A 27,471-nucleotide genomic window follows, 5' to 3' on the forward strand; every position below is an offset into this window, starting at 1 on the left:
GTTGGGGGATACTCGGGGCTCAGATTCCTCAGGGGTCTGGGGGTCTCCCTCGATCCAGCCTCCAGCTTCGCTCCTTGATGTATGTTACAGCACTGACACCCCGGGCGGGGGATTTTTGTGTCGAATCGCTGGGCAAATACTTCTTGGCCCTCACTCCTGCTTGCCTCCGTCAGATTACTTTTCACAGACTGGAGCTGGATGGGAGGTGGAGGTATTTACTTTTAAATCTTTTATGTGTGTTCACTTCACCCTGTGTGGTTGGGCGTGGAGAGAGGAAGAGGGAGGTTTCCATAACCGAGTGAAATTCCCATTCCGTGGGTATTACCATGCCTGTGGGGTGGCAGCTCTTTTAGCAAGTCTGCAAATAACTATAGAACACAATAGAGTCCTCCTCCCTTCCTCTCGTTCTCTCTCTCTCTTTTTTTTCTTTTCCTTTTCCTGCCTCCAGACGCCTCCTTCGAGGCTGAAGCTGGGCAGGTCTCCAAAGGTGCAGCAGCCACAGCAATCCCGCAGTTCAAAGTTAAGCAACAGTTGCACAACTTCCAGCAGCTCCCTTCAGACGGATACTAATGAGCTGAAAGCCAGGAGCATCTGAGGAGGTGAAGAGGAAGCTTCCAGGTCTCTTCCCTTCACCCTAGAAATCCAGATATCTCCCCCATCCCCAGAGAACTTTGAGATACTGTCCTTGCTGTTCGCTGGCCTGGCGGGCCATGGCTCCCTTTGGAAGGAACTTGCTGAAGACTCGGCATAAAAACAGGTAAAGTCCAGCGTGTGTGTATTCGGGAGCTTCTGTTGTGAAAGTATGCGTTTTGTTGCAGTTAGATTCTGATGAAAATTGCTCCTGGGGAACAAAGCTCTAGGGAGTTAGGGCTAGTGTGTACACTCAACTGGTGAGGAGATTGTTCCAGTAACAATGATTGCAGTGACCAGTTCAAGGATCTCTGAAAATAAAGGATGATTATTTTGACTCCTTTTTTCTCCCTTTGGCCACTTCTGGTTTCCACCACTAGCATCACCTTCTTCTTGTTTGTTGCCTCGCCTATTTGAGAGTAGTGGGATGGCAAGTTTTATTTTGCTTTAGACAGAATTTTAGTATATTATAGGAAGAGTTAACATTTTGATGAAGGTATAACTAGAATTTATTAGCCACTAATTAGAACAGAAAAACAGAGCTGCTGATACAATCCGGAAACAATGCTTTGGCTCCCTTTTTGAGTGGGGCATTCCTAAAACCTGGAAAGTTCCCAAAGTGAAAATACTCTGTAGAGAAACTTTTTGTGAACTCATTCTTTCAAAAATCTTTGAGAAATTTAGGTGATTTTAGGCACTAAAAAAGGATTCAAACAGCTGTCCTTCTTATTCCTTATTATTACTATTTTACTTTGATTTAATTTGCTGTTTTCAAGCCGGCAATGCCCATTGTGTAAATAAACATTTCACACACACACACAGATTTTTCTTGAGTCAGTATGTGTGTATCAGTCCTATTAAATATTTTATTAACTCAAGTGCTACATTTTTATGCCTAAGAAAATGTGAGGATAATTGTAGACACAGGCTTTACTTTTTAAACATATTTATTTTGGCATAAGGGCTTTTCCACAACTCTTCTCTCAATCACACCTGTTTGTACTTGTCATAATTTACTTAGTGTCAATTTAAAAGCATACAATTACATGGTAGGAAATGATACAATTATCTTAGAGGGTCTGCATGACAATATAGTGGTACAACTTTAAAGTAAATCTCCAGACTTTATTTTGGGCATGAATGTCTACTTGAAAAATTCTGTTATTACCTCATTCCAATGTCTTTATGATTTAGTTGACTAGCTTAAGAAACAAAAGCAGCAATAATTAATACTATCAAACTTTCTAAACCTGTTTTATTTTTTAATAATCTGATATGTCACAAATATGGTATTTATGATAATTAATGAAACTGTATGTTAAAATAAAGAAATATGTCTGGGTAGTATTAAAAAATATGGTAGTGATAGTTATCAAAAATAGGCTTGTATTTTCGTAGTGTCTATGCATTAAAAAATATTTCAGACAACTCCCCTTACCAAAAGAAAATCCTTCCTACTTTTTAAAGGATTTTTCAGTAGCATCAATTTTGAAGTGTGTTTGTTTAAATGCTGTAAAAATATATTAAAAATTACTTCAGGAAAGTTCATGGTATTACAAAACAAGTTATGTTTTTGGCATAGTGATCTTTCTGAATACTATCCCTGTAGTTCAGAGTTGTTGTGTATTTGTGTGTGTGTGTTAACTAATTCAAGAATTCTGTCATTGGTATGCCAAATAACAGTGCAATAAAACTGCATGCACCCCTGTGAGTTTCTCATATGGCCACTTTTGTTGCCTTAATTTGCCACTGCAAAATCTACTCTGCCCATAAAACTAGCTTTTGTTCAGGGAGGTGAGTATACAAACATTTTAAAAATATTTTTTCTATGCAAAATTATGAAAAAGTGGAAGGAAACAATAAAAGATGGGGAACTTAATAGTATTTTAAGTTGCTCTGACAAAATGGAATGGGGCTTCCTGAAGGTGATGCTTTTTTATGAACGTGTGTTTTGGCGAAAGTGGTAATAGTGAGGCTGTGCATGAGTTGCTGTAATAACTGAGTGCCTCCCTTTCAAGATTTGTATTTTTCCAATGCTTAAGGTTGCTTAAACCACAGGGATAGCTAGGGACATAAAAATATGGGTATTTCAAACTAAGCAGTAAATACGCCACATGGTGTGTTGAAATAGAATTAATGTATATTTGTTTTTTTCAAGGTTTAGTTTTGATATAGATGAGATATTTTTGTTTTGTCTGTTTTTTCACCTTCACAAAGGTGAAACTACAGATGAAACTTAGTTACATGATTAAGTTTATCAATTTCATTTCCTGGGTTCCATAATGATTTAAATAATTCCACTCCAAAATATAGAAACCAATAACTTTCATTAAATGACAAGTGATTCATCCTTTGATAGATTCATTCTTCGATTGATGATAAAACAGTTATCTGATAACAGCCAATGCATTCTTCAAATATATCGTATAAAATTCCTTGTAGAATGTAAAGGAAAAATTTGAGCAATATATTTGTATACATTGTGATATAGCATTTATACAGTTAAAAGAACAACTTGAATATAATTGTATCTTTGTCAGCAGGAAAAAATGAGGATTTTTCGAGGGAATATTAGGATTTTGAGATCATAAAATTTTGAGAAAGTTTATTGAACTTTTCTGCATCCTGTTCTGTCTTTTCAGTTTTGTTCACTCAGAATATTTATCACCCAAGATTGAACGTCCTACGGTAGCTCTGTAAATAGTCTCATAATACATGGATATTTGAGAGTTTTAGAGACAGGATGGAAAACAAATGAAACTTCAAAGTATGAGGCATAAAAAACTTTTAGAAAACACACACTGTAAAGGTTAAGGAGGGCAGGGCCATATCTGTCTAGTCCCCATTGTGTTCTAATTCCCAGGGCAGTGCCTGGTATGTGATGGATGTATATAATACAGTTGTTTATATAATTTTATAAACTAAAATTATAATTTGTATTCAAATCAAAAACACAGTAATCATTTTATTCTCTAGCATCATCTGAGATCAGCTGGTATTATATAAAAGTGAATACTTTATAAAGGATTGGTCGATATTTGATAAAATCCAAAAACCAGGGAGATGGACAAATAATTATATAGATTTGGACACCAAGCTAATCCTCCCCTGCCAGAAAATATTTTCTAAATGTTAAGAATCATTCGATTTAAAAATCTGGAAAACAGTCTTCAGGAAATCTGAAAATAATACTTGGTCACAAAATGATTTTATTTGGACACACAAACATTTTATGCTTTTCATTTCTTTTTTTAAATTATTATTATTGGGGTATAGTTGTTTGACAATGTTGTGTTAGTTTCTACTGTACGGCGAAGTGGAGTTCCCTGTGCTATACAGCAGGTTCTTACTAGTTATCTATTTTATACATATTAGTGTATATATGTCAATCCCAATCTCCCAATTCATCCCACCCACCCCCGCCCTGATGCTTTTCGTTTCTAACTTTCATGCAAATAAAAGAAATGGAGCTAACGTAAAATCTTTACGCTCAGAATTATTTTTTTAAAATTTTCTAATTTTCATAACATTTAATAGGAAGAGTACAATTTTCAGAAGACCTTTTGGTCTCAGGAGATGGATTGTTTACTTTGGTTCCATAATAATGAAATGTTCTGTGACTGAATCCCAAAGATTGATAACTACCTTCTTAAGCAACTTTATGTTCACATGAAGAATAAAAACGTTGGAGAGTCTAGATATTTTCTTTTCAATAAGCTATTCAAGCTTCTGAAAATATTTTCTAAAAGTCACTAGGTGGCTTTTGTTTCTCATAGAAAACCCAAAGAAGGAAATAATGAAGCATGAATTTACTCGACATTCATATGGTCATTCAACAATTGAATTCAGATTATTAACATATTCAAGTATTCACATAAGTTCCATCTGTAGGTTCTATTTTCAAAACAATGACTGCTTTTAAAAGCTAATGCTTCTAAATAGCAATCAGCAACATTTTTTTTTTATAAGTTCAGAAAAGTGGAATGTCACTTTAAAGATCTGGGGGATTCTTGGTTGTGAGTTACGATTCCTTGGTGTTTTAATTAATAAAATTTGAGGGCAGAAAATTGGTTGGACTTTTTACCAAACCTTGCTAGGAGCAAAAAATTGCCAGACTAAAGCAGTATTTCATATGTTTGTTGGATATATAAAATCAGAATTGTTCTTTCAGGTGATTCATTGATAATAACAATGAATACGAAAGGATCTAATTTAGTGAATAAGGCCTTATAATTATTGTTAGGTACCATTCAGTCAGCTCTTGGCTTTCTTTTGGCTTTTCCTATACCTGTATCACAGGTGATAACAAGCATTGTCCTAATATCAACTTGAAATCAAAAGTCTCCAAAAAATATATTTATAATAAAATTATTAGAAGTAACTAACACAGCTCTATTGTTGTATAATTGACACATAAAATCTGCATTTGCTTTTGAATGAATTAGAACATATCTAACCAAGTTGTTTTAAAACCAGGTGCCTCATATCGCTCTCTTAAGCACCTCATGCCGCAGTTACTTCATCAGAAGGAAGAATTGAGTTTTGCAGTCATGGTAGAAGTTGCTGGCAAGCTGGATGTTTTCTCTTTGTAATTAGAAGTATGGTAATTTATGAATTCTGCAGAACAGGAAATTATCTTGTACTGTTTTGTCTAACCGCCAATAAATATTTGAAAGGGCCCTGAAATTGGCTTGAGAAATGCTGGATATTTGAGTACATACATCTTTTTAGTTCCCAGGTGTTCCTGAAAGAGATTTCCCCTGATAATACCTGGTAACTTAAGTAGTTATTACTTGACAGAGACAGCGCATTAGGAACAATGATTGGAATGCTCTATCCCTGGCAAAAATATCCTGAGAGCAGTGGCAGCGGTGAAATTGAGCTCTAGGTTAGATCTTGAATTGTCACTCAAAAAAACTATAACCCAACTTAATATCCACTACATAAGATGTTTTATTATGTACCGTATCAATTCATGAAGAATGTCAAGGTGAAAATCTTAAGGATTTTTAAAAAGTTTTTAAAAGTTTGTAGCTGGTTAACAATTTTATTTACATAGCCTCTTTATTAGCTGGACTGTATAACTTAGAAAGTTTTGATGTTATTTGATTGGTATGTCGTTTGGGAGATCTGATAATGGCTCTAGGTAATTCACAAAAGTATGGCTCTCTTCTTTTGATTTTAGTTCTAAAAATGAAAGAAAGTTGAAGTAGGAGTATGAGTTTACCTCTTCCAGGTGAATGTGTATTCCAGTCCTTGACAAGAGATCTCTTTGTCCCTAGCATATTGGCTTTCTAAAATAAGGCAACATGCCATCTGCACCAAGTACATGTGAAAGGAAAAACTTCAGCATACTTCTGTGTGCTAATGTTCTTTCATGTATACTTGCTTAGGAGTTTTAAAAGACATCCCTTTGGCAAAACACACATAACACATACAACACTGATTTCTTAAGAGTCAATTAATTGCTTTTTCAAAATAGATTGTGATTCAATTATTGTGGAGCCTGTTGTAAGGCTACACCTTCTAGAGAAAGTTTGCATATCTGTTGATAGTAATTTAAAGCGATTAGTAATGTGAATGGTCACCCAACGTGACCATTACTTATATGAATGGAATAGAGCCTTGGGGAGACATTTTAGCATTGGCAGTGATAAGAAAAATATTTCAAGAATAAAAATGAGCAATGGGTATTAAATATGCTGACAAAAAAGGCAAATTATTCTCAAAGGTTTATATCTGCAGGCTAGAATGCCCTCTGTTTTTATAAGTAAAGTGACTTAAGATAGCTATAAAAAAATTGAGTATACACTCAGTGAGATCAGGGACCTCATCTATCTTGTTTCTTTCTAGATAAACAGTGAGTAGATGCTCAATAAATATTTGTTGATTGAACAAATGAATTCAACATATACTTTCCAAATACAGCTGGTCCCCATAAAGCACTTGTGTCAGAGTAGTAAATCAGTATATTTGTGGTGAATGGATTCATGGGTAAGTTAAAGAATGAATCCATAAATTCAAGGTTGATCTCTCATCATCCCTGCTTCTAGGCTTAACTCCTTGCTTTCAAATGGTTAAGGGTCACATTTGACAAATAGATGCTGTAAGAGACTTTACTGGACTTCTGGTAGAGAACAAACCAAGGTGCAGGGTTATTCTTCTCTAGGGAGAATAACTCATTCTTCTCTAGGGATGCTCTCACTTCCTTTCATGCTCCTTGAATGCAACCGTGTATGTATGTGAGTGAGGTTTGGTGGATGATGGTAGTTGGCTACTATAGACCCCACTCACTGTTGAATGTGGAACATTTCCTCCTTCTTTGGAGGTAAGAGGGAAATACAGTTGGGGAAATACTTATTTTCTCACATGAAAGGAGGATTTATGCTCTTTCTATAAGATAATTACAGTTATAAGACAAAGGGAAAATGCTAGAAACAGGCAGAAAATAATCTTAGTTAAGAACTCCAGCTCTTTCGTCACCTAGACTTTCGGTCATATCTCAGATTTGCCATTACTAGTTGTATGCACTGGGGCAAATATTTCATCTTTCTAATACGAAGATAGCAATAATAACAACAAGCAAAGGCAAATTTAAGTTTGACAATTGAAGGGGTTGCTCTTTAAAATGAGCAATAGGTATTAAATATGCTGACATATTTAATGGGTATTAAATAAGTTGCTCTTTAAAGTTCTGATTCATAATATCACTAAGGTCGTTATGGGGCCTCGGAATGTGCCTGTGCAAATGAGGAAGCCCTTATGCTTAAACTTCGTTAGCTTCAGGGTAAATCCACCTCTGCTAATACTTCTTATAACACTTACTATGTGCACGGGTCTAAGTAATTTACATAACACTTAAAATTACACTGTGGGGTTTCCCTGGTGGCGCAGTGGTTGAGAATCTGCCTGGTAATGCAGGGGACACGGGTTCAAGCCCTGGTCTGGGAGGATCCCACATGCCGCGGAGCAGCTGGGCCCGTGAGCCACAACTACTGAGCCTGCGCGTCTGGAGCCTGTGCTCAGCAACAAGAGAGGCCGCCATAGTGAGAGGCCCGCGCACCGCGATGAAGAGTGGTCCCCGGTTGCCACAACTAGAGAAAGCCCTCGCACAGAAACGAAGACCCAACACAGCCAAAAAAAAATAAATGAATAAATTAATGAACTCCTACCCCCAACATCTTCTTTAAAAAAAAAAAAAAAAAATTACACTGTGAAGAAGTTACTACTATTTCTCCTATTTCACATGTAAGCCCATTAAGACCCAGAGCAGTGCAACAGTTAGTAAGTGGCAGAGACAGAATTCGAATCCATGCTCTTAACCCTTACTCTGTATGGCCTATTTAGTATTTAGTTTTCTCATCTCTATAATAGAGTTAATCCTAAACCATCAAGAATTTGGATTAAATCTGATTATATATAAAAATTTAGCACGGTGCTAGGACATAATAAAAGCTCAGTAAATATTCACTCCTTGTTCAGGCCTCTTGGATTAAATATGTTATGAAGTATATCTAAGTTTTTAACACCTAAACATGATATTTGTGGCTTCAAAATCTCAACCTTGACTCACTAGAACTTCTGTTCTCTTTTCCTGATCATCACTGATCTCTTTTCCTCCCTAGATACAAAGAGATACATTATAAATTACTGAATATAAAGAGAAATGAGTCTATAAATGTTGTGCAATACTATCCTTGGATCTTGATGAAATATTTCAATTCTGACAGCTTTTATGTTTAATCCTCACACCGCATCTGAGCAAAATTATGAGACTATTAATGATTTTGCAATGCATAGCATAGTTTAAGAGACAGTTCCTTATGTGTCTTTGTGGACTTTTGATAAGAACAAAGGATACATAATTTGAATATTTTAGTGTTATCTTTGTCTAAAAATATGAGAGATTGAATTGGATACTTAAGGTCCCTTTCGTCTCTAAGCTTCTGTGGTTTTAAAATTTCCTCTGCAGAGTAGAATTTAATTCTCTTGTCCTGCTCTTTTTCAAGAAAACTTTCAAAAATAGAATTGAAAGAAGGATTTTTTTGGTAATTTTATTTTACCTAAACATGATGCATTGCCACATAACCTCCACCAGGAAAGGTACCATTACGGTAAAAGTCAAATGTGTTTATTTCCAATTATAAAGACATACGATTAGTTTATAAATTATAATATCTAAGAATTATTGAGTGTTTGCTAAGCACAATTTTAAGTTTAGTAATACAAATATAAGAATGTTAGGAGTAGCTATCTTTTTATTTTATTTCTTTAGGACTGGTAAACTCTGTGTTTTGTATTATACCAAACATGCACCTTGCACCTCTTAAACATGCAAAGACACCACCTCATTCACCTCACTCTTAAACTCCTAATTGAGAAAAGAGCACTATAGTTTAGTATCTCATGCCTGAACTTTTTAAAAAAACACTCTTCCATGGGGAACTACCGTTGACAGGGTAAATAAAGTTATATTTATAATACAATTTATAAAATGAAAGTGTAATGTCTTAGGAAGGCTGTTCCTCTATAGAGTAGGTGTCACTAAATGTTTTTGATTGACTCTAAGTAGAAGTATATAAGAGATAAGTGAATGGAGATAAAGAAAAATAAATGGAGCATCATCACATTAGATAGTGTTTATGAAACTTCCACAGTTAGGGGACAGGCTTGGACAAGAGAAGGGAACACAACAAGGTGCACAGAAAGATGTAGGAGGGGCTGAAGCACACAAAGCTAGGAATGACTCAGGATAATCAAAAGAAAAGAATTCAGGAAGCAGGCAGTAATATGGTCAGTTTGGTGAGAATCCAGAATCTTGCTTGGTTGGTGAAAACAGTATTTTACAATTGAAAAAATGTTAAGGATGTGTTTATATAACAGTAATAGACTTACAGTCAACTGTATTTGACTGCTATTTGTTCTAATAATCCTATTAAACTAGTCAGTGTATCAGCTTATAGAGTTAAGTTATTCTACTATTTTGTGGATCTTTTAAATGGTAATTCCACTAATGCAGATAGTGGTCCAATTTCAACAAATTTTTATTCTTACTAATGATGGTATATAATCGGTAGGAATTTTGTTTCTGGGGTTTATTGATGTACTGCAGAGTGTATGCTTGCTGTTCTCAACCAATGACTAAGACATTTTACAGCCATCTCCAATACCTTTGGTTACTCATTCACCCCTCATTTACTCTGACATTTGTCAATCCTTCTGGAATTCCCTGCAGTTATGGTTAACTGAGAGTACTTTAAGATCTAGCAGCAACACATCAGTTTGGGGGAGACCACAGTCCTCAATAGTAGAAACTGAAGATACCTATTTTTAGCTCTGCATAAAATTACATTTGCGTGGAACCTATGAGAAGTGCTACTGAAAAACCATGGATGTCTTCATGGAGTAGACATACAATAACTACAGTCTCATATGAAGAAAAGAGTTGTGCGCCATTAGAGAAAGCACTTATGAAGCTATACTGGACCTTTGAGATTTCATATTTTTTCAGAGCACAGGAAGTTAGGCACTTTACAGCAGTGGACCACAAAGTATTAGCTTTAATTTCTTGACTTCTTGTTCTTTTACTCTAGTAGTGAAAGTCAAAGAACATTTTCCTAGAATTATTAATAATCGGCATGAAACTTAGACTAAGTTATTTGTTTTTAAATGATCGTTTTTAGTGGTTCTACTTTTAGTTAGGAGACCTTGCTGTAGTCACAGTTTAGAGAATTAAGTAAGCTGGCAGCTTGTGCTATATAGTGCTTTACACAGTCTGAGCATACTACAGTATTGCTTTCTTATCTACCTTAGCATCTTAAAACAAAACTATCCCACCGTATCAGGTTGGGCATCTACTTGTATATATTTCCCTTTTGGGGACTCAAGATAATGGTTATGTGATGATTTTTAAAAATTCAGAAATATCAAATGAACCTCATACTTTGAGGGCATTATTAAGATTAAATGTGAATCAGATATGGACCATACTTTAAGGAACTTGTTGATTAGTAGACACACAGACATATATAAATAATTAAAATACAAGGCAGGCATTTTAAAGTATCATAATAAAGTCCATGTGTTCAACAAAAAATATTTATTTACCTTATAATGTGTGCTACATGTTATTCTAGGTGCTGGGGATACAGCAATGAGAAAGGCAGTCAAGGTCTCTATTCTCATTGAGCTTACGGTACAGTGGTGGACGGGCAGACAGTAAGGAAACAATAAATGAACAAGAAACTTCAGATAGAGATTACAGTTATAAGAGTCACTATAGAGGCGGAATTTATAGGAATTCAAAACTGAGTGTATGGGGACAATAGAAAGTATCAGGATGGAAAAAAGATTCAGTGATAACTACAATTTGGGGTTTGAGTAAATAGGAATATAGTTGCATTATCATAGAGAACAGAAAAAATGGCAAGGGTAACTCGGGGGAAGGAAGAACATCAGGGTTTAGAGTAGAAAAATTCAAGGTGTCACTTGAATGTTTCCAAATATTCCACCTCCAAACACCTGGTGTTTGGACACACTGCGCTGTGAAAAGCAGCCTTTCATCCAACCTACTGCCAGCCCTCCTGACATCCATATGGGACTGATTAATATGGAACACACTGCACCTGGAATGGGACTTTAAAGGCAAAACACACTGGTTTCCCAGCCAAGGCCTTCACGCTGACTAATCCTATGTTAAACCCACTCATTCTCCATGAAGCATTTCACAGCCATCCTCTTAGTGAGCCTTCAGTCATTGCCTTTGGTTGAAATTACTTCCAAACAAGGCCGTGACTTCCATGAGATCATACATTCTTCTGTTTAAAGACCACATTATTTTTACTTTCTTGTCCCCTAGAGAATAATACACAGAACTATTATATAGATATTGGAGTTCAATAACATTTTAGTATTTAAATAAACAAAATCTAGATTTTTGGTGCAGGTAAATCATCTAGGTCAGGAGTTGGCAAACATTTTGTGTAAAAGGCCTCATAATAACTATTTAGGTTATTCCAGCCATAATGTCACAGTCTCAACCACTCAACTCTATCAATGTGGTGTGAAAACAGACACAGGCAGTACACAATTAAATGAGCATGACTGTACTTAAACAAAATTTTATTTACAAAAATATATGGTGGGATAGTTGTAACCGCCAGGCCCTAGTTGACTGAAAAATTCCCTTTATATACCTCCCCCCCAACCCCCTTCCTCCTCTCATGCTCCAAAAAATAAAAGAACATTTAACATTTATTGTCTTAGGCTCTTAGGCTTCAAAGATGAAAGAGTCAGTCCAGGACCTGACTGGCAAACTAGCAAAAAACGAAGGTAGAAAATGCTACCACTCATTGTACAATGGGTTCTGTAGAAGCGTCAAGAATGGGCATCCATTTCCATCTGGAGTGGTGGGAATGGGGTTATTCAGAGATGATAAGGGAATTTTCCTAGAGGAAGCAACATTTGAAACAGAGTAAGAGTTAGATGAAGAAAGGGGAAAAAAGGTGTTTCAAGCCAAGGAAATAGGTTATGGAAAAGCCCAGAGTGAAAAATAAAAGCATGGCAGATACAGTGCAATCCAGTCTAGCAATTCATAGGGTGATAGATGTTACAGTGACAGCCAGTTACCCTCACATTAGATCTGTCAGAGATCAGCAAGATGTTAGGAATAGCTAGCTCAAGGTGTCTATTACAGAGTGCTTGGCTATCAGTTGGAGGAATCAGATCATGGAAGGAATTCTAGGAACAGGCAGGAGAGAAACAGAGAACAGAAGAGAGAGTAAGAGAGAGATAGAGACAGAGAGGGGAGGGGTGATGAGGGAGAGGAAGAAAGGTAAACAAATTGAAAATGCAGGACTTGGAAACCATTTAAGGATTTTAAACAAGGAAGGTACACAGCTAGATTTGCAGTTTAAAAAGGGAAGCCTGACAGTATTATGGAGCACAAATGTGAAGTGGGCAGGAGTTTATCATAATATAATATGTCCTAACTTACTACAGTAACTTATTGTAAAACTGGAAGTTGTCCGAATCGTAGTAGTGGTGATAGATAGGAGGGCGTATATTTGAGACATTTGGGAGAAAGAGTAAAACAGACATGGGGACTGGTTGTTAAAGGGGAATGAGATAGACAAAGGAATCTCGGAAGACTCCCAGTTTTCAAACTTGAGAGAAAGGGTGGGGAGATAGTGATTACATTTAGTAAGATGGGAAATCAAGAGGTGGAATAGTTTGAGATATGAGAGGAGAGGATGGTGAATTAGTTTTGATGGGCCAAATTTGAGGTGGCTGTGAGTAACATAATGATCAAATAAACATGTCAAAACAAAGTTTGGAATATTGGTCTGGAGCTCAAGGGAAAAAATAAGTAAATTTGGGAACTATCATCATTCAGTTGGTCAATAAAGTTGTGGGTGATTACAGTCACCCATAAGGTGTATATAATGAGACAAGAAATGAGTCATAGAAACCTGAGGGATGCCTATTGTATCAGTTATCACTTACTGGCAATAAGACATCATAAAAATTAGTGGCTGAAAACAACAATGTATTATTTGCTATGATTTTCTGAGTAAACTGGGGTGGTTCTTCTGAGTTTTACTTTGGCTATCTCACGAGCAGTGGGTTAGTCAAGGCTTAGGTTCCGATGGGACAACTGAGATGGCTGGGTCTCTCTCTCTCGATGTGGTCTTTCATCTCAAGCTTTTTCATCAAACAGCAGTCTCAGGACAGCATTACAGGAAGAAGAAGGCAGAAGCTGCAAGGTTTCTTGAAGCCTGGACTCTAGAACTTGCACACATGGTTTTTACCATATTCTATTGGCCATACTTAGTCCCAAGGTCTAGTCGAGCAAAAAGAAATAGACTCCATCTCTCAATGGAAGGAGCTACAAAGAATTTGTGGCCACCCCTGCATGACACCTACATTTACTGAATATGCAGAGGAAGCAAGGCCCATGTCAGAACTGAGAAGAAGCTAGAAAGGGAGAGGAAGAGCCGTGGAGAGTGAAATCTCCGTGGAGAGTGAAATCAAGGAATGGACTGCTGCAATGCATAATATTACAAAGATGTCGAGGCAGATCAGTTCCAAAAATGGCACTTGGGTTTGGAGGTTAGATCTCTGATAAACCTAGGAAGAAATATTTCTGTTGTGGGTGTGTGTGTGGGGGGGTGGAAGTCACTTTATGGTGGTTGTTCCTGGAAAGAGGTAAACTAGAGAAACTAGTGTGTGGGTTATTATTTGAGTCTGTGAAGGGAAGATAGTTGAGGTGTGTATGTGGTCAAATGATGGTTGTTATAATGTGACCTGGTAGTAGGAAGGCCCAGAAGTAAAGTTAGAAGATAAAATGAGTTTAAGAAGGGATAAATTATGGAGCAAAGTCCTAGAGGAGGTGAAAGCAGTGAAATTCAGAGCATATTAAAGAGTTAAAAACTTTGGGAAAGTAAATGGATGTAAGATACTTTTGATGTAGATGACCAGTACTTTTCTCTTATCAGTGATGTTTTCAAGTAGCTCCTTTTCCTTAACAAAATGGCATGATAGGCCCTGGTATGTTCTTGTTTCTAAAAGTTATTAATTTTTTGTTGCTCTTTAGGTAATTGATTTGTGACTAATGTGAAGAGCTGATTATTTTCGATGAAGCTTCCAATTGGAAGTCACAGTTTATTACTGTTTATTATAGAGTATGTTCAGAACATGGAAATCAGGGATAAAGGAGGTCATCTTGTATTTTCAGCTATCCTACTGGATAGTTCAAATTCTTACATGTTTCTAGTGCCATTCAAATCTGCCAACATATTTCAGAATACATTTAGAGAGGGAAGAGTAGATGGCTGCAGGCGGATACAAGCTGAAAGTCACCATCATTAGGAAATAGCTTCCACTAAGAAGGCAAAACCAATTACGAGCTTAGCTGCCAAAAGAAAAACTGTTAGTAGCTGACATAACTACAGCTATCGTTAAACTAAATATTCAGGCTAGGTAACTTTCCTTTAATAAATACGCTTTGTTATTATGAAATATTTCTTTACAAAGTATAAATCAATAAGGAAACTTTAGGTATTTGCCAGGCACAGGTAACACTTGGAAGTTAGCCCTAGAATTTCCAATGAGAGTAGATATTTTCTCAGCATTTCATCTAGTAAATACTACATGTTAAATATTTACATTTTGAGTATAATCAATTTCTGGAATCTGAACTATGGGCTTAGTTTACTTAACCCCCCCCCACCCCGTAGTCCCCAATACACATTCTTTACATATTCCCTTCCCTTTTCTCTGTTTATGGGGATTATGTACAGTATTATAGCTACCCCGCAGGTATGGAATGTCTAGGGTTTTTCTTGTCCTACGTGACTGACATATATATTATTACTCCCTAGAAAATTAAACTGGTGTTAGTAGAGCATAAAACTAGTGATTTTTTTTCTATGCGTATATATGTATAAAATTTTAATTTTCAAGGTAGTTTTAATTTTTGACTGCCCCAATTTTTCATAGTGATTAATTTTCTGAAGGACTCCAATTTTAAAACTGTTTTAATAAAATGTTAATAGTCTCTGTTTCATGAAAATTATTTGATAGCATTATTTTCATGCTTCATCTATTAAAAGAGTGATCCAGATTTTCATAGAGACCTAAGGAAAGACTTGTATTATTTGTGGCTGACACGCCCTGTGATTATCTTCCTGAGACTGCAGTACTGTGATCTCAAAAAAATGTTACTTCAGAGGGCATGTGCCATACTCTGTGTAAAATAACCAGAGCTGAGTTAGCTTGTGGGCCAGAGAGTTTCCTCACCATTTGCCTGCTTCATTAATTTTAATTTTGCTTAAACTTTATGTTGTGTGTGTCTGTGCGTGTGTACTTTACAGAAGGAATCAAAATTGTCACTTAATATCGTTTGTTTTTTTTTAATTTTATGCACAGTGTAGAGGAATAACAAGTTTTCCTTGATGCTCTTAAGGTCCCTGACTGGCTCTGAAAATTAAACCGACCAAAACAGACTAACAGGAGAAAAGAATTCAAGTTGACTTAACGTAAGTTTCACATGACACAGGAGCCTTCCTAAGGAAATGAAGACCTAAAAAAATGGTTAAACCTGTGTTGTTTTATGCTAGGTTTAGTGAAGAGTGGACATTCATGGAGAAGTGTGGTAGGTAGGCCAAAGGATATGAAGTAAGCGTAGTAAACTGGGAGACATTTAGCAGGGCCTGTTTGGTTGGATTCTTCTCATCCCTTTGTCTTCAGAGATAAGGACACTCCTTTCCTTCAGGTATAGGAAGGGTATCTCTCAAGTGAGGGTGTTAGGACCTGTTTCAGGGGAGAGGCTTGGGTGGAAAGTCCAAGTGAACTCCCTGTTTCTCCCATTTTCTAAAACACCTTCAGCTTACCATATTCAGTATACCAAGGTGCCATATTTTGGGGTATCATGTCTTGAATCCCGTCAATAGTATATTTGGTTTACATTAAATGCCTTCAGGGTGCCTAAGGTGATCAATTTTTAAGTACAGAAAATAGCCAAAACAGGGGATTTCCCTGGTGGCGCAGTGGTTAAGAATCCACCTGCCAGTGCAGGGAACATGGGTTCAAGCCCTGGTCCGGGATGATCCCACATGCCACGGAGCAACTAAGCCCGTGCACCACAACTACTGAGCCTACTCTCTAGAGCCCGCAAGCCACAACTACTGAGCCCATGTGCCACAACTACTGAAGCCTGCGCGCCTAGAGCCCGTGCTCCGCAACAAGAGAAGCCACCGCAATGAGAAGCCCACGCACCACAACCAAGCGTAGCCCACACTCGCCACAACCAGAGAAAAGCACGTGCGCAGCAATGAAGACCCAACGCAGCCAAAAATAAATAAATAAAATAAATTTTTTAAAAATTAAAATAAATAAATAAAATAGCCAAAACAAACTTAAAATAGGTTTTTTTGTTTTGCGGTACGCGGGCCTCTCACTGTTGTGGCCTCTCATTGCGGAGCACAGGCTCCGGACGCGCAGGCTCAGTGGCCATGGCTCACGGGCCCAGCTGCTCCGCGGAATGTGGGATCTTCCTGGACCGGGACATGAACCTGTGTCCCCTGCATCGGCAGGCAGACTCTCAACCACTGCGCCAGCAGGGAAGCCCAATTACTACATCTGAATCAGATTTGGTATCTTGTTTTCAGAGATAAAACTTAATGAAACATGTTGATTATTGTATTAGGCAATAGGGAGTTCCTCAGTGTGGATTCAATTCTAACTCATTTATCCGAATTATTCTTATTTTCCTTAGTTCCACATTATCCTTATTTTCCCCCACATATTAGCTGAGGGTGGTATTGAACAAGTCCTTAATCTCTTGTGACTCAGCTTTTTAATCTGTGAAATGGATTTTACTATAGGACCTATCTGATAGGTGACAAAAATTATATGAGTTAGTATGTATAAAGCACTTAGAACAATGTCTGGCACATATTAAACATTCAATAAATGTGAGCTATTATTATCTAATGTCTCCTTTTATACACATCCCATTGTTCTTCTCCCTAGTCGCCTTACTATTTTTTTCGAAGTAGCTTTTCCTCAACTACCAGGCCCAGACATAATCATGTTAAGTAAAAATCTTAAAGGGTCTTCCTTACAGACAAGCTCCAAATCAGCATCCTGTCCCAAATGAAATCTCGTGAGGCTCTTTTACCTAATCTGACTTTCTTCAAAGGGTTATGGGAATTGAGAATGAACTGAAGACACTGAGGTCAACTTCTGCATCTTATTGTTTATTAAATATTACTCAACTTTGATAATTGTTGTTTTTATTTAAATTTTGTAGCATATTTATACAGAATGTATCTCATGATTTCCAATAATGTTTAAGACGGTCTTGAACTTTTAAAATCTCTTTCTCTCTAAACATATCTTTTCTCCTTCCTATGTATGACACATTTCTGAACGTAAAGATCATCTTCTTTTTTAAATTTACTCCCTTAGTATTTATTCTTTCTTTTTTAATACATTTTATGTGTAATGTGTGATGTGTATACAAGCGTTTTTACACAGAAATGATATAATTTTTACATACTTCTTAATTTTTCAAAATGAATAGTTTTACAGTGTATGAATGTAGATCTTGTTGGATTGTTAATAAACAATGCTGGATGAACAGTTTTATAAGTAAATTTTGATGCACTTTTTTTTCCTTATTAGTTATCCATTTTATACATATTAGTGTATAGGTGTCAATCCCAATCTCCCAATTCATCACACACACACGCCACTTTCCCCCTGTGAGATCATCTTATTTTCTGTAGCATTTTACCCTCAGCATTTGTTTACATTTACTAAAACTACAGTTCTGTTAAGAAATGAATGTTGAATCCAGTTATAAAAAGTTGTACCATAATTCAAAAGGACAATTTATTTGGGGGATAACTAACTTAGAATGGATTCAGTTGATTTACGTAGAACTTTTTTGTCAATCGTTTATTTAAACTTTTATCTTTACCAAATTCTGTCTTGAAATTTCCATGTTTGGGTCATTACTTTTCTCTTAATAAAAGCCAATTATAGTACACAAAATATAAATTTTTCTCTTACATAATCACAGTGAAGCTAAGTAATTTATTACCTAAGCTCACTGTAGTTGTACTGTGATAATTTTGACTATTGGGAAGAGATGCTATTAAATTTGGAAGTTTGATCTTTTAGTTCGAAAATAGCTGTGACATGTAATTTAAACCTTCACCATCCACACTATTTGTGGCATCCTCAGGATTTTAAACTTCATAATTGGTATAGAGCTGGGTTTGTAAATTCAAATACCAGTTTATAACATTTGGTATGGAACATGATTCAGTAAACTTGCTCTTCATCATCACCCATCTTTATTCTTTAATTAATTATATGCTTTTATTCAAAGCAATGTGACTTTCTACAAGGTATTGTTAGATTTGAGCCTGCAATAAATATACTGAAATCAAATTTCTTTTATTGCTGTTTTATTGCTCCCATTCCTAATCATCATTTCTGAACCTTGCATTGTTGAGTTAGTCTATTCCAAGTGTTATTTACTGACTTTTTTTTTTTTTTTTTTTTTTGCGGTACGCGGGCCTCTCACTGTTGTGGCCTCTCCCGTTGCGGAGCACAGGCTCCGGACGCGCAGGCTCAGCTGGCATGGCTCACAGGCCCAGCCGCTCCACGGCATGTGGGATCTTCCCGGACCGGGGCATGAACGTGTGTCCCCTGCATCGGCAGGCGGACTCTCAACCACTGCGCCAGCAGGGAAGCCCTCAAATACTATTCTTAATGAAGAAGGAAGATTTACTATTTCTTAATGAAGTCTGTGAATGCAAGTTTTTTCCTGAACTAAAATTAACCCTATTTTGAATATTTGTGTTTCTATAGCATCTTAATGCAAATATTAGTATTCGTAGGACCAGCTCTGGGATTAACAGAGGGAAGTCCAGTTAGGCAGATTAATAATAATAAGCATAAAGATTGGCTATGGAGTGAAAGGAGAAAAAGTTCCATTTGCATTCCATTAAGTAGAATACCAACTTGTATTGTTTGTTTTAGTCTACTTGAGATTGGAAATGTCTCCCTTATTTGTTATTTTTATTTTCATGTATTTTACTCATAGATTCTCCAGAAGATGTAAGAAGAAAAGGCTATAGATAAAGCTGTGATGAAAGTATATTTTGTTGTAAATACGGATCAGGATTCCTCAACAGCACAACTGTTGACATTTTGTCTAGATCATTCTTTGCTCTGCCCATGCTAGTGGCACCCCCAGACCCTAGTGTGAAAAAAAATGTCCCCACACATTGCCAAATGTCTCTTGGGGGGCAAAATCACCCCTAGTAGAGAACAACTGGTTTATAAGGAGAGTATTCAGTTTAAATAATAAGTAATGGTAATAAAAAGGAAACAGAGAACTGTCTTCGGGCATTGGGCCAACATTCAGATATGCCCCCAATATGCCCCCAAAGCTTCACAGGTCTTTATCCTTTAATCTGTTGGAGACTTGTGCATCACTCTTTGCAGACACAGGTGCCACCAATAGCTTGGAACTGAAAAAGTTGTAACTCTTGATTTCCAAGCATGGGATATGATTCTGCAGAGAGCCAAGCAATAAGAGCATTTCAGAATCACTCCTATATACGGCAGCTGGATTGTGTTAGTATCATACTTTCCAGGCTGGCTTAGGAAACAAAGAATTATAACATAGGTTCTATGGAAAGATGCACTCAGAAATCCAAATATTTTCTATAAGTACCTATAGATTGCTAGTTTTCATATACTGTGTTTTAGAAGCATATCATAATGTAATTATTCTTAATTAATAATTTATTATTTTGATGATTCTTATTTTTTTGAAAGTAGGGGTCAATATGAAATATTTGTCCTGATAAGTTTTATACATCAAATTTCAATTAAACCTTAATGTCTGTGATACTAGGGAGAAATGTTCTTTGAGTTATTCTCCTGGGCCCCAACTTCAATGCCTTTTATTCTTTCTGGACAACTGAATAAAGATAACCAAATATTATCCATTTTTATTTTTCTCTGCCTTCACACAATCTTTTTTCTGTAAATACTTATTTTGTGGGATCTTCAATTTGATATCAAAATATCCTCCTTAATACTTTATCTTAACACTGCCAGATTTAAATAGTTGATTTATTCCCTAGTGCTTTGTGTACCATACTCAGTGAAAGTTTGTTGAAGAAATATTTAATTGTATGAATGTTGCATTTGTAATTCCTAGCCAACTCATCTTAATTCTGTGTGTTTTTGTGGTACTAAAACTAATTATCACTGGAGAAATATTTTTAAGTTCCTGATTGATAATAGAGTAAATGCAAAAATTCTCACAAAAATTCTCATATATTTCACTCTGTTTCAGAATAAATATGGAAAAGTGCCTGTAAGTGAGGCTGACACATTGTTGAAGAGCTTCATTTGGCATATAAATTTTCTTAATTGTCTGATGAAGATACTCTAAAAAGGCAAAAACTGAATAATGAAATAGTCGTAGAAGAATAATCAGATAAATATATAAATGTATGTATATATTTATTTTCAGTGTAATATGCTTCATTAACACACTCAGTCAAAATCAGAGAGCTATAAATCAGAGAAAGATTAAAAGCATTCTCATCTCATCTGTGATCCAAAGATTATATTAATGATCTTTTTAAACATCTCTTATTAGCTAAACAGTTGTGTTATATTGGAAGTGTACATGCAAAAATATTGACTAGTCAAAGCAGGTGAACAAATATTGTGGGATAGGTTGGAAAATATTTATAAAATAATATTGTTAACTACTGTGGCAAGCTCAGTAAAGTTACTGAATAACAATACTAAAAACACTATACTCTTCTCTGCATTAAGTAATAATAACAGTAATTTTACCATTAGAGTTAATAACCTATATTTAGCCAGTACATTTTTTCACAATTTTTAAAGCACTCTTTTCCTTTCACTTATCTGATATTTGAAGCACTCTTGTGAGAAATGTGAGTCAGATATATATATACTGCAGTATTACAGTGAAGGGTACAGGGGAGTAGAAACAAATGATTTATCAGAATTCAAAATGAATTAGTGATAGTTAAAATGAAATATATTTTAAAATATCAAGGATTGTTCCCACCATATCTATTTTGCAAATCTTCACAAATAACTCTTGTTAATGTTTCAGAGGGAAAAAAAAGAATTTAAAGCATTAGATAAAAATGGATACTGTAGCATTATGAATGTTTTTTATTTTCTTCTGTATATGTAAATAATTTTCAAACATATTTTGTGATTATAAACTATTTTAAAGTAAATTAAACAGAGCATGCTAAGCCACAAGACAATTCTTCCATGAGAATCTTAGGATATATTAATATTATCAAATTTAATGAAGTGTTTAAATACATACACAATTTTTAAAAGTATGTGCATGAGAAATGTCATAATATATACTACATAATCATAGATGTAGTATAATATATATTTAGAATGTGTAGTAAAACCTGTTGAACAGTGTTTCAAATTACTTTTAATTCAGTTTCCAATGACTAAAGCGTAGTTAAAGATGATTGGGTACAACAGTTATGTGTTGGTGGGAGTCACAGTTTAGATATCAAGAGCATTTTCTCTTTTCTTATGAACCATTCTTGAAATAAACAAACTAGTTCAAATCAAGACAAAACACAGCCATAATCTTATTCAATTGTTAATACTATTTCATGGTAAAATTTCTTAAGCTTTATTGGTTTTTGTGTGTTTTGATCATGAGCAAAATTTGAGGTACCCTACGTAACATTATGCAAGGCATTTTAAAACACTTTATGTCTCCTTTGTTTCTGCCTCCCTGAAGTGGATGTTAAAGAAAATATCCTTGCTATATGAAACCATGACCTGATTAAATTCTGGCTTATCAACTTTCATATCTACTTTCGAATTGTATATATGAACATTTAGCAAATTAACCTAAAAATTTAAACTGGTGTGAATTAAATGTCAGTGTGGTAGTTACTTTATTTTGATTAACGTAGTATTTTTAGGTAAATGCTTTTACCTTATAATGTAACATAGAAGTTACAAATTTTGAATCCTCTAATCCAAGCAGTTCCCAATTTGTAGCCAGCTGCACTGTAAATAACCTATACTTGTGAACAGCTATCATATTCCTATATAGCCTCCTATCTCAATGTCCACCTGCTGTTACTTTCTCCAATAGTATCTAGAGAGAACCACTCCTGCAACCTCCATCCATGTTAACCTTACATCTGCTGAGAATCTCTTTGTCTCTACTCCTTTAATATTACAGAATCAGATACATGGGACTCTCTCAATACTTGCCTTTATACTGGGTGTTCAAAAAGAAAAGAATGATAGAGTTGAAGGAACCAAATTTATACTTTACCTAAAAGCATTCAAAATGGGGATTTCATTGATTATATAAGGTGGAATTTTAATTTTATAGGAAAAATGCACTGAGTTTCAAGTAATTAAAAAAAATCACGTTTGAAATGTAATCAGTTCACAAATTGGGAAATATTTGTGAGTGGGTAGTCATAATGGCTCTTGTAATTTATTTTCAGGGATTAGTTGTAGGTTAACATCTAAAGCCAGAGTTGGAAGGAACATTTCTACTTTCTAGCTTTGTGACTTTAGGCAAGTTACTTACCCTGTCTTTATCTCAGTTGCCTTATCTGTAAAATGGGGATGATATTAGTAACTACCATGTACATAAGTAAAATCAAGAATGCTGCAAGCCAAGAAATTTCTAAAATAAAAGTAACTTTGTTGGATTGGAAATAGTAATTATCAACAAACATATTCCAATATACAAAAAAAAATTTAATTTGCACCATTAAGTAACATTGAGTGAGCAAAGGTAAAATATGAAAAGAAAAAAAATATTAATCAGATCAACAATGAAGTTATTTATAAATGGAACTAAAACACGGATAAAAATAGAAACTAGAAGTAAATTATTGGAATATGCGATTATATGAATTAAAGCTTTATGATTTTTCAGTCTTTATGTGGTTATAGTATGTTCTCTGGGAAGTTTAAGATCCAGTAAAAATCTTTATCCCTTCCTTCCAATAAACATACACAGAAGCAAAGCAGAGCAAAACAAAATAAACACTAAGTCATGTAATGGATGTGTTTATTTTTATTTTGTTGCATTAGAATTGGAGGTTATATGTCTCAACTGCTAAATTTGAATCAGTAGGTAAGAAGTTTGTTACATTATATTACATAACAAACCAAATTATCTAGTGTAAGTTTGTATTTTTAACCTTTGTTATATATGTGTTTGGGGATGTCATTACTTATACTAGATAGTAAATTTTCAAAGGTTGGGAAGGGAGCATTTTATTTAGTCCCAGCTCTAGAATTAAATTCCTTACTTATATCAGATGACTAGGTTTACATGGATCTGGGACCAAATGAAAACAATTATTTTGAAAAAGTAGTGATTCTATAAGATTCCTAAATTGGTTTATTTTTAATATTTATTTTACATCTTTTATATATTTCTAATTTTTTTAATGAAATAATACCAGGGGTCATCAGTCTAACATTTAGGAACTGCTGATGTAATAAGAAACTTAGCACTAGAACTGACACGTAAGTGTTTCCTTCCCAACCCAAGCAGTGTTTCCCACAATTAGCCAGGGATACTGTCTAATAAATCATACAAGTCTTTCTATGATCCACATTTCCATGACAGTGTCAAACACAGAGGAGGTGATCGGCAAATATTTGTCAAATGAATGAATGAATAGAAACTCAATTGGAGCCATACTATAAAATAAACACAGTTTTCAAAATCCTAAGCCTGCTACAAAGTAGAATTAAACATGATTAAGTTTATACTAGGTATGGAAGATTTATTGCCTACATTCAAGAAAGGATGGTCATTACTTTTAAACATGCTCAGTCAAGTGGCAGAAGTTTTTGAAAATTATCTGGTTTGAATGATGGTTGTAAAAATTCCTCAAAATATTTAGAAAATAACTGACTCAAGAAAATACAAGGACGTTTAGAGTAGACTTTTTTAAAAAAGGGGTTTGGAACCAGTTGGACTGTGAGGCTATCAATAAAGGCACTAATTTTCTCATATGTCATATGGAAATAATAATATCTTTCTTGATTGTGCATAATGACTGTCAGTGTTACATAATCCACATGAGCTGAAAACTAGCAGATCTCTAGTGGAAGCTGTAATATATAAGAACTTGCTCCTTCCAAAACAAGAGAATCCCAATTAGAGTGGGGATCCTGGAAGTATTGGGGAATTGTCATGTATGTCCTTATTATTATTCTAGTATACATAAGGACTCCCTGATCCCTGCTTCCCAGTCCTCACAGCTGCAGTGTAGAGCTGAAGCCTTTATAACTCATGTGTCATCCTTAGCTACAGACCCAGAACTGATGTTTCCCGAGCCAGAAAATGGAACAGGACGTAGGAATTACTCTAAGGAGATAGCAGTAGGGCTTTTATATACATGAGAGTTTTGTCAGCTAAGGGAGGCATCCAGGCCAGTCAAAATCCTTTATTACTGCATCGAAGCAGGAACAAGATTAATAAGAAAAAGGCACAGAAGGTAACACATTCCACATACTTTTCTCCATGGCCGACCATTGGGAAAAGTCCTTCCTTGACCAGTTAGGTGCTCTAATGAGGTGCTATGGTTCCATTGCTATCAAAAGCGAATTTATGTTATGAAGTTCCTCTTTTTGAAGTAGTTAATGACGTTTTTCCAATTTAATCCACACGTCTAAACCATCAAACTTGTAAACTTGTTTTTATAGTGTATCTGTTAGAAGTATACTCTGGAGCCAGCTTTCTTCCTTGGGTTGAATCTTCACTTGCGTCACTGCTAACTGTGTGAATTTATGTTCCTATTCAAACGTCACCTTCTTAGAGAAGTCTCTCCTAAGCTCTTTAAATAAACTAGACCTCTCCTTAAGTAATTCTCTATCCCTTCATTCAGTTTAACTTTCTTCCTAGCATTTGCCACTATCTGATATTATATTAATTACACATTTATGTCTGTGTCCTTGTCTCCCTTGCTTATTGCTGTATGTTTAGCATCTGCTGATATGTCTGGCACATGGTTGGCATACAATAAATACTCGTAGAATTAAATAATCACTAATTTCAGTAATGGACTATTTTCAGCTCTGTGACTTTAATAACATCCTACTTATGCTTCCATGGTTATTCCCCAGTCCTAAGGCTCCAGCAAAACAGTCTTATTCTACTTCTCATTAATCTCCACTTTGATTCTTGTCTTAACTCTGCCAGTTCTAACTGTAGTTATATTGTGGCTGACTTCTAAAGATAAAATAGCCTCCGCTGTCTTTGATGACAATTTGCTCTTTCCAGAGCCCACTAGGAATTAAAAAGGAAATTAAGATATCTTTCATGGTCTTAACTTTTTTTTTCTTGCCATAAAACTTCTGATTCTTATGTAGTCTCAACCTCAAAATGCATCTCTCATTAATGGTAAAATCTAGAAAGGGTATTAAAGTTAAATCATCTTTCTGAGTTTACACAGGTGATGACAGTAATATAATGTACTTTGTTTTTCTTTCAGATCTCCAACTAAAGACATGGATTCAGAAGAGAAAGAAATTGTGGTTTGGGTTTGCCAAGAAGAGAAGATTGTCTGTGGGCTAACCAAACGCACCACCTCTGCTGACATCATCCAGGCTTTGCTTGAGGAACACGAGACTACGTTTGGAGAGAAACGATTTCTTCTGGGGAAGCCCAGTGATTACTGCATCATAGAAAAGTGGAGAGGCTCTGAACGGGTTCTTCCCCCACTAACAAGAATCCTGAAGCTTTGGAAAGCATGGGGAGATGAGCAGCCTAATATGCAGTTTGTTTTGGTTAAAGCAGATGCTTTTCTTCCAGTTCCCTTGTGGCGGACAGCTGAAGCCAAATTAATGCAAAACACAGAAAAACTGTGGGAGCTCAGCCCAGCAAATTACATGAAGACGTTACCACCAGATAAGCAAAAGAGAATAGTCAGAAAAACTTTCCGGAAACTGGCTAAAATTAAGCAGGACACAGTTTCCCAAGAGCGAGATAGTATGGAGACATTAGTTCATCTGATTATTTCCCAGGACCATACTATTCATCAACAAGTCAAGAGAATGAAAGAGCTGGATCTGGAAATTGAAAAGTGTGAAGCTAAATTCCACCTCAACCGGGTAGAAAATGATGGAGAAAATTATGTCCAGGATGCATATTTGATGCCCAGTTTCTGTGAAGTTGAGCAAAAACTAGGCTTGGAGTATGATGAAAACCAGATTCTGGAGGACCTGAGAGAAAGTGATGGAATTGTACAGCTGGAGGAACGACTAACATATTATAGAAAGCTCATTGATAAGCTCTCTGCCGAAATAGAAGAAGAGGTAAAAAGTATTTGCACAGAGATAAATGAAGATGCGGAAGGGGCAGCTGCAAGTGAACTTGAAGGCTCTAATTTAGAAAGTGTTAAGTGTGATTTGGAGAAAAGCATGAAAGCTGGTTTGAAAATCCACTCTTACTTGAGTGGCATCCAGAAAGAGATTAAATACAGTGACTCATTGCTTCAGATGAAAGCTAAAGAATATGAGCTCCTGGCTAAGGAGTTCAATTCCCTTCATATTAGCAACAAAGATGAATGCCAGCTAAAGGAAAACAGAGGAAAGGAATCTGAGGTCCCTACCAGCAGTGGGGAGGTTCCTTCTTTTACTCAAAGAGTATTTAACATGTATTCAAATGACACAGACTCGGACACTGGTATCAGCTCTAACCACAGTCAGGACTCAGAAACAACTGTAGGAGATATGGTGCTGTTGTCAACATAATTTGAATGGCTTCTTTCTGACCTACTTTAATGTTCGCGTTTGTTTAATTTAGTAGGAAACGTTAAATATTCCATTCTGCAAAAAAATGTAAATCATGTTAAAGTGTTCGGTAGTTAATAAAAACTAGAGAATTTTGTAAGTTTGTTTTTGATTTAAGAGTTCCAGTGTGACCTAATTATTGCAAGTTCAAACAATGAACTCTTTATTAAGAATGCAGCACAAATAGCTTGCAGGTATATAACAGAGAAATAATTTGATGGGAATTATCATCTCATAGCTTCTGTGAGAAATGATTTATTCAAAACTGCAAACTAATTCTTGATATTAGTCAATATATTGAAACTATACACATGAACAAGTAAAATTAAAATGTACTGTTATATATTTTTCAACAGTGTATCATTGGAATTTTATAATCTGTAAAGTACATGACAGCTACTATATTGTAACTCTATTAATTCAAATTCTGATTCTTTTCATTGATAT

General features: G+C 35.6%; 1 protein-coding gene across 1 annotated transcript; it reads left to right on the forward strand.

Moving 5' to 3' along the window:
* The first annotated feature begins 710 nt into the window (after positions 1–710).
* Positions 711–26,985, forward strand: RASSF9 (Ras association domain family member 9). Its single transcript, XM_065888269.1, has 2 exons — positions 711–757; positions 25,725–26,985. Exons 1-2 carry the CDS (start codon positions 711–713, stop codon positions 26,983–26,985), a joined length of 1,308 nt encoding a protein of 435 aa, XP_065744341.1.
* Positions 26,986–27,471: the final 486 nt, after the last annotated feature.

Source organism: Phocoena phocoena, chromosome 11 (assembly GCF_963924675.1).
Source record: "Phocoena phocoena chromosome 11, mPhoPho1.1, whole genome shotgun sequence".
Taxonomy (NCBI): Eukaryota; Metazoa; Chordata; class Mammalia; order Artiodactyla; family Phocoenidae; genus Phocoena; species Phocoena phocoena.

Bases quoted from the DNA above. Each gene is read 5' to 3' on its own strand.
- RASSF9 (XM_065888269.1), top strand. From the start codon at position 711: ATGGCTCCCTTTGGAAGGAACTTGCTGAAGACTCGGCATAAAAACAG. The intron at 758-25,724 runs GTAAAGTCCAGC...TTTTTCTTTCAG, and splicing joins AAGACTCGGCATAAAAACAG to ATCTCCAACTAAAGACATGG.